The 7,741-nt window shown below is 38.0% G+C and overlaps 1 protein-coding gene and 1 long non-coding RNA gene across 6 annotated transcripts; one reads left to right on the forward strand and one right to left on the reverse strand.

Moving 5' to 3' along the window:
- The first annotated feature begins 1,655 nt into the window (after positions 1 to 1,655).
- Positions 1,656 to 6,669, forward strand: LOC126627333 (protein TPX2-like). Of its 5 annotated transcripts, none has more exons than XR_007624977.1 (18): positions 1,657 to 2,137; positions 2,488 to 2,634; positions 2,767 to 2,838; positions 3,101 to 3,254; positions 3,602 to 3,710; positions 4,040 to 4,090; positions 4,419 to 4,516; positions 4,597 to 4,672; positions 4,764 to 4,826; positions 5,007 to 5,093; positions 5,219 to 5,277; positions 5,405 to 5,483; positions 5,568 to 5,633; positions 5,736 to 5,798; positions 5,931 to 6,008; positions 6,121 to 6,170; positions 6,289 to 6,371; positions 6,460 to 6,669. XR_007624977.1 is itself a non-coding variant. In XM_050296790.1 (18 exons), exons 1-18 carry the CDS (start codon positions 1,966 to 1,968, stop codon positions 6,476 to 6,478), a joined length of 1,521 nt encoding a protein of 506 aa, XP_050152747.1. In that variant the 5' UTR covers positions 1,658 to 1,965; the 3' UTR covers positions 6,479 to 6,669. The 5 variants fall into 5 exon arrangements, 3 of the variants coding, with proteins under 3 accessions (XP_050152748.1, XP_050152749.1, XP_050152747.1); XR_007624976.1 differs by having other exon boundaries at positions 6,121 to 6,165; positions 6,274 to 6,371; XM_050296790.1 differs by having other exon boundaries at positions 1,658 to 2,137; positions 6,121 to 6,165.
- On the reverse strand, positions 6,629 to 7,523 carry LOC126627334 (uncharacterized). The gene is made up of 2 exons (XR_007624978.1): positions 7,293 to 7,523; positions 6,629 to 7,159 (listed from the first exon to the last, which is right to left on the reverse strand). It is a non-coding gene; the product is annotated as an uncharacterized LOC126627334 (long non-coding RNA).
- Positions 7,524 to 7,741: the final 218 nt, after the last annotated feature.

Genomic DNA, 7,741 nt, shown 5'->3' on the forward strand with positions numbered 1-7,741 from the left:
AGGAATTTTAAAATGATGGAAATTGAAATGACAAAATTTAATTTTCTAAAATTTGTGAATTTTCTTGTTTGGCTACCTTAAAAGAACAATAGAATTTGAAATGGAATTTGTTATTTTTAAACTCTCACCTTAGAAATTTGGAAAGGACACCTATTTACATGAAATTTAAACTTGGAAATTTGAGGTCTCAAATTCCAAGTATTTTTCCTTGCAGAAATTTTAAATTTCTATGTTTATGAATCCAAACAAGAGAATTGGTGTATGTCAATTTATAAATTCTGACTTTTATCAAAATCCCAAGTTTATTTCCTTCATTCAAATATAGTGTTAGGGATTGTCAACTATTAATTTGGATGAAATATAAGAGTTTCTCTAATATTTAACAGATTTGTCAAAAATATTGACAATATCCGTCGATTAAGCTAAACTTAAGAGTTTCTCTGATACCCCTATTTGCATATCTTTCTCTGATTTTTTTTGAATATTTTGATGATAATATCTACAATATTGAAGAAATTTTAAGCACGGCTGTTAATTCCCTCCATTACCTTTGTCAACTCCATCATCAACATCTGTTATGCCATAGTGTTCTCCGTCATCCTTTAGGGTGCGTTTGGTACGCAGACGGGACGGAACGAAGGTGTAATTTTTGAAAAAGACATGGGGTATATTTGTCTTAAAATGGTAAAACGTTGTGTTCCACAGACGTGGAACAAACCCGTTCTAGGGGGGAGGCAGGACGCAAAAACACCCAAAATCTGTCCCGTAGAACAACCCGTTCCACCCATTTTTAGCGCACCAAACGCGGGACGGAACGCTTCGTCCCGTTCCGTCCCACGTACCAAACGCACACTTATTTCACTCCTTTAATTTTTATTTTCCTTTCTTATGATTAATATACAACAATTAATTTTCAAAATCTCTTATTTCCTCCATTGACCTTGGATCACAATCTCATTTTTGAACCGGCCTAGGGCCAGGGAGGGCCCTAATCTTCCCTCTTTTATGACCCTTCACACGGAACCGGATCCCGTCCGGACTCTTTGAAAGTGAGCCTCCTAATCTAGGGATCCGGATTGTTGAAATTTGATCTAACAGCTACAAACATGGGGTTCCTCTAAATGTTATAATAATTGTAGCCGTTGGATCAAATTTCAACAGGCCGGATCCCTTGGTCAGGTGGCTCAATTTATAAGGATCCGGTTCCCCTTCACACAAAGCCAACCGTTAGGGTCAATCTTGCAATTTCCACCCAACCCCAAGGGCATATTCAAGACGCGCCGAAATTTCAAAGTCCCAGACATGATTTTGTCGGATTTAACTTCGCTGCTGTTTACACCCAATCCCGATTGGGACACGTGTCTGAGTTTTGATTAAAAAATCAAAACTTGGACACATGTCCAATCGGGAATGGATGTAAGCAGCAATTGCTGCTGAATTTGCAGCGGCCAAGTTCAGTTCGATTTTTCCACCCGAAACAGAGCTCAAACACCAACAAAATGACCCTCCTACCCACCACTCTATTCAAATTTCAAACCCATTTCCATCGCCATTCCCCAAAAACCCCAGGGGTACATTCGTCAATCCAATCCATGCCAGCAATAATAATTATAAATTCTTCAGGGCCATAAATTCAAATTTCCGGATAGAAAAAGGAAGCCCGGCTGGGCGTCTGTCCAAAATCCAAACGCTCCTGCGAAACGCACCGCTCCCTGCTTTAAAGCGCTTGTACTCTAAGACTCGGCGCTTTTGACCGCTTGTACCTTGCGCTTAAATTTCGGTTACAATATTTACACGGGCGGTGCTACAGTGCGCCGAGAGCGAACCTTTGCGTTTCTCTCCGATACAAAGCGGAGTTGAAAACTCCGGATTTAGGGTTTTAGCGGGTCGGGTGCGGAGCTCCGAAGCCCTAACCAGAGCTATTTCTGGCTCTGCTCGGCGGTGCATTTTAGAGAGAGAGTGAGGATGGAATTGGAGGAAGATATGGAGGTTGAGCAAGTTTTAATGGCGCAGGAAGTGGACATTGACTACGAGTACGATGCAGCTCGGTACTTCGACTTTGGTAGGCAGGAGACTCCGGCTGAGGCTCGCCGCGCCGAGCTCTGGTTCGAGTCCGCCAAGAGCTACCCGCCGTCTCGTAAGCCTCTCTGCCTTCAACAACGCCGTTTCTTGACATTTGCATTTCGGAATCTTTTTAATTCATCAATAGTAAGCTTGGCTTGATCCATTTTTCAAGCATTTCAAAAATTAGGAAATAATTTTATTTTTAGCATTTGTTTTTGTTTAAAGATAAAATGATTCATATCTTTTGTTCAATTTTGTATATGTCATCAGATAATTTCCGTGAAAATGATTATTCTGATAATACATTGCCTTTTCTTGTGAATTATGAATAAAAATCCGCAATTTTAAGGATTACAGCGATGTTTGAATTTATAATTTTGACAATGGAAAGTGATTTCAATGGCTGATGTTGATCTGTTGCAGCTGTTGTGACAAGGTTAATACTTGGACTGGAAACCCTCCTGGAAAATGTAAACACCTTGCCGAAATCCAATGCGGAGACTGCAAATGACAGCAATTGTGATATCGGTGTGGGCACAAAAGCATGTGCAATGGATGAAAATAGCAGAGGTATGGACGAAATCCCTTTGATTTGTGCCTTGTGGAGAAGCAGGATTTAGAACAGATTAGTCTTTTGTTTTTGGCATTTTGTTTTCTTGGTTTGAAGTATAAATCTTTTAAGTGCAATGTTTCCTGTTGTAGCTGAAGGAATGAATAGAGGGATCTTTGGAAATTTACAAAAAGTTTTAAATCAACCAAATGGAGCTGGTACAGGTGATCGCTTTATACCTTGATGACTATGGTGTTTGCTAATGGAATTCCCAGATTTATTTCCGAATAAATTAAGAGCATGATATAAACTATACGCAGTTTAAGTCTGCAGTTTTTCAGATGGAATTAGATTTTTAAACAAGTTATTACGGATGCATTACTAATGAACTATAATAAACTATTTCAATTGGTCAAGACTCCAGCACAATGTATGTGTTGTTTTCATTTTCTTTCTCCCTCTTTAATTTATGCTTTTGTTTTCCAGGGGTGACATTCAACAGTTACTTAAACGGTGATAAGCTTAAGGGTAAAAGTAATGCTTCTGTAAAGCCATCTTTCCCCAGGAGCTCAACTTTGATGAAGCCTACTGCAAGTCAGCTCGCTAAGCAAAATCTGAAGTCTCTAAATGGCGGTTCCAGGTACTTCAGAATGTCCTGCCTTTTGACTATGCATACGATATTTTTTGCGTTGCATTGAAGTACAGATGTGGTATTCTTTTAAAATTATTCATATCACTTTATCATTACAGTTGCTTCCGTAGCTAACTTAAGTAACTATCATGTTCTCTGTTCCTCTCCTTATGCACACTGATTTAAATCCCCCAGATTGTAAATTGGGAGTTACTATGTCCAATAAAGTAATTATATGTGAGACTGTAATACCTCCATTCTATGTCCTGTAAACAGAGAAAGTGTAAAATGTGGACATCTTACTACCGTTAAGTCCCATACTTACTGCATCTGATGTCTTATTACTTAATTGTTAGATTCCAGATGCTGCATGTTCAAAATAATGAGAAGAGCTTATGTAGTTCTTCTGGGGTTGAAAGTCAAGCTCCCAAAAGACAGAAGCTAGATGGAGGACACTTGCGTAAGGTACAGAAGTTTTACCATCTGCAACTGGTACTGAGCACATTCAAATTTTGTTATCCATTTTTTTCTTTAATGCAAGAACTGTTTCTGTGATATTTATACACGGACCTGTATTCTTCTGGACCAAATTTTTGTGTGGCACACATGCTTCACACATGGACCAACAGTTTTTGGGCACATATGATTTGACCAATATTTACTGTTATTGGCATGCTGATTATGCTCTTTAAGTATGCATCTCATTTAGATTCTAATAGTTATTTAAGGAGGTATACTTTGGTTTTTGAACTAGTGCCTATGAATTAAGCATTCTTCACTTTTCTTCGTGACAGGTTACTGATGTGAAGGAGCAAACTAATTTCATCCACAAGGTGCCTAAAAAGGTATTCTAGCTTTTACCATAAAAGTTGTCCTCCAAAAATTTCAACTTTAGACAAATAATAGCTTTGTCTGGATGGGTTTATTAAAAAAAATACAACTGCTAACTGTTTTACAGCGCATTTTATATTGTTAAGGAGGTAATCCTGGGTGTAATAGAGCTTCCCAGATTTCTTTACTTGTGATTTTGTTTCTAGATGTCTGGAGTGATGCATAAAAGAAAACTGAGATGACCTGTAATATATGCACTATTGCTGATAATGTCTTAAATAAGAGATGCTCAATTCATCAGATATGTTTATTAAACTTTCTTATTTATGGGTGGTATTGCAGGATGAAACTTTTGACAAAACCACTGCACATGCTAAGTTGAGACTTACTATTTCAAGAGAGCCTGACTTTGAAACGGCACATAGGGCACACAGGATTAGGTGGGTTTTGGCTTTAGGGGCAGAAACCACATAGTTTAGTTTACCAGTTTACAGGTAGTTATGATATGTTTATATTTCAGGCCTAACAATGGATCAATGTTAGAACAAGTGACATCAACTCATCGAAAATTCAAAGCTCGTCCATTGAACCGAAAAGTTGGTACTTAAAGTTATTAGATGGGGATTTTGAATAATGTTTTATCTTTGATTCCTCCTTCACTGTTTTTTTTTTGCATTTATACTGCAGATTTTTGAGGCTCCTTCATTGCCACTCCCAACAAGGAGCACTCCAAAGTTGCCAGATTTTCAAGTGAGTGCTTGATATTTATAATTTTTTTGCTGCTTAACCTATTATTACTCTTTTCTTCAGTGGCATGGAGGATAAAGACAGTTGTACCCTCAAACTGATTTGAAAAATAAAAAAGGCTGTAAAATAAGTGCCTTTTGAAGTTTTGTGGCTCAGAGTCCCTTTGTTAATTTTGCTTTTTAGGAGTTTCACCTGAAGACAATGGAAAGGGCTATGCAAAATGCATCGGCTGTTTCATCATCCTCACATCATCTCAACGATCATGACAAGGTTAGCTGTGAATTTAATTAAATAGTTTTCACTGTTATCTTAAGTCAAAGTGGTCCCTTGAGTCATGTGAAACGTTGTGCTCAAAAGCATTTCATGTAAATGTGCCTATAATCTGCATTTTGTAGGATTTGGAAAAACCAAGTATTTCTACCGTCGTGGAAAACAGAAAAGGAGAATCCAGAAGGTAATAGCATAAAGAATCTTATATAACTACATCAACATGAGAAGTAGAAATGCTCAGTTCGCTTTTTCCGATGTTTTCTCATACTAGGAAAATAGTTCTTACTATGGGTTTGATCTTCTTTGATTAGACCAAGTACAGTGGAATGTCCTAAGCAAGATAGAAATACAGGAATGCAAACATTTAAAGCTCGTCCTCTTAACAAAAGGGTAATATTTTACTGCTCTACATCATTCAGCTGAAATTTTTTCTAGCTGATGCCAACTATGGGATTATTTCCTATATAAATGCAGATATTTTCTAGCAAAGGGGATATTGGTGTTTTCTGGAATAGTAAGCGGGAAACCACTGTATCAATGGTAGTTCATAGACGTTATTCTCTTGCTTAGTGACCATAAATCGTATTTGTTTCCCAGTTTGCAGAATCAGCTAAGCTAACACCATGTTTACTTCATATAAAGGAATTTAATTTTCAGACAGACAGGGGAGTACAGCAATTTCCGCCAACTGAATTTTTTAGTAAGGTATCAAAAAGTTTATATGATGTAAAGTTGTTTTACAAATTTGTGCTTCTCTCATGTTGTTCCTTCGTAACGATTACAGTTTGCATAAACACATATACCTGTAATCTCATTTATTCTCCTGTTGAATCCTAGCTCTCATTGACAACTGAGCTCCAGCAGAATAATGGATCACCAGTGAAACTTTCCCAGCCTACATCTTTGTCTACGAAGGTTATCCTCGTCCCCTTTACTTTCTTATCATTCATGTCACATATATTATTGATTCGATTTCACTTTCCCTAGTATTCTATTGAGTTATTTGTTGGTATTTCTTTGACTTAAGGACTCAAAAGAAAATAGATCGACTTTTTTGCAACAAGAACGTGAGGTAAGGTACCTTATAGGACTGATTATGGATAGTCTTAATTGTTCATTTATCTTTAATTTTTTATGAGTGCTTGACCGTTCTCTTTCCATATCTTCTCTCATATGATAGCACATCCTCTTGTAGATAAAAGAAAAACCTTCTCTGTTTGGTGGAAAGCAGGCTCAAGACGGGTGCATGACGGATGCTGATAAGAAACTGAGGATGAGGTGCGCTAGCTGAATGAAGGATAATAGATACTATTTTAGTTTCTATATTTTTTCTTATTCACTCATCTTGTCCCTGAAATTGTTACAGGAGGTTGGGCGTCTGTTGACGTTAAAGAGTGGCATCTACATGTGAATCAGATTTTGGTATCTTCTATCAAAATAAAAGGTCGGAAATATGTTTACCATTGATGGTTATACAACTCCGCAAAAAGATTATCAAGCACTTCTGTTGTAAATGGAGTCCACAATGGCTGGTCTTCTTTCAAATATATGTAAAACCAGCTCTTTTTTCTTTTCATTTCCCCAATTTGTAGGTTTCAGTTGAAATCTAATAAAACGTAGAAAGGCCGGTGTTGTAGAGCTGTTAAGGCCACCTCTTACGACATTTTTGGTGGCACCAACGCATGTAATTGTGATTAGTTAAGGAATATACACAATTTGGAGTTATGTCTCCTCTTTACCTCCATCTGCATCCTTGGTTTCCAGATTGTTCTTTGTTAGGGCCTGCTTTGTCCAACCCTTTATAACGTAGGCTCGTTGAAGGGTTTCTTCTCCTTGCCAAGTCTCCTATTTGTTATGGCAATGGCAAGATCGTTTGGAAACAGCGTTTGCCAAACAAAGATGTGAAGAAGAGTGGAGATGAACAATACAGACACCATTGCAGTTGACAAGAGAGAGTGGCCGCAAGGCCCTTGCTTGGAACTGATGGTACTTGTTCTGCATACTTGATGGCGACTACTTGGAAAGTTGTCACCGGAAAGGTGCAAGACTGCCAAGCCACTGAAAATCTACAAAAATTTGACAACCTAACACGTTAGAGATCATTCCTCGTCAAATATAAATCAAACAAATGAATCGAAGATTTAACTTTCCTCAGAAAATAGGGTGCTTTGAAGATGCAAATGGCAGGGTGTAGTTTACCCGGGGCCAGTGCAGGTGGTACGCCGAGGACTAAGAACACACAGACAACCCAAGGGGCGAAGAAGAATTTGATCCGAACAGCGTGCGAAAACTCTCTTTTCGCGGCTTCGAAGTAGTAAATGCATTTGAGGATGCAGGTGAAGGAGACAGAATAGGACTGCCACTGCTATTAGTAATAGCCAAGGTGCAAGGTTTTAAATGGTGAAATGTCGAGAAACTTGGTAGCTGGGCTAGTTGCCAGGGCATGCCATAAGACAGCTTGGCTGCTAAGATATATATAAGGTAAACGCTTGTCAAACAATCTGACATGTTAAGGTTACCAAACTGTCAATCTAATTAAACCATTGATTACATAAGTTCTTATTTTAATGTTGTGTATGACGTTCTGATAACGTAATGCTTGGCGTATGAGTCAACTTATAATATTAGCATATAAAACATTTGGAACA

The sequence above is a fragment of the Malus sylvestris genome, chromosome 6 (genome assembly GCF_916048215.2).
Source record: "Malus sylvestris chromosome 6, drMalSylv7.2, whole genome shotgun sequence".
NCBI classification, from domain to species: domain Eukaryota; kingdom Viridiplantae; phylum Streptophyta; class Magnoliopsida; order Rosales; family Rosaceae; genus Malus; species Malus sylvestris.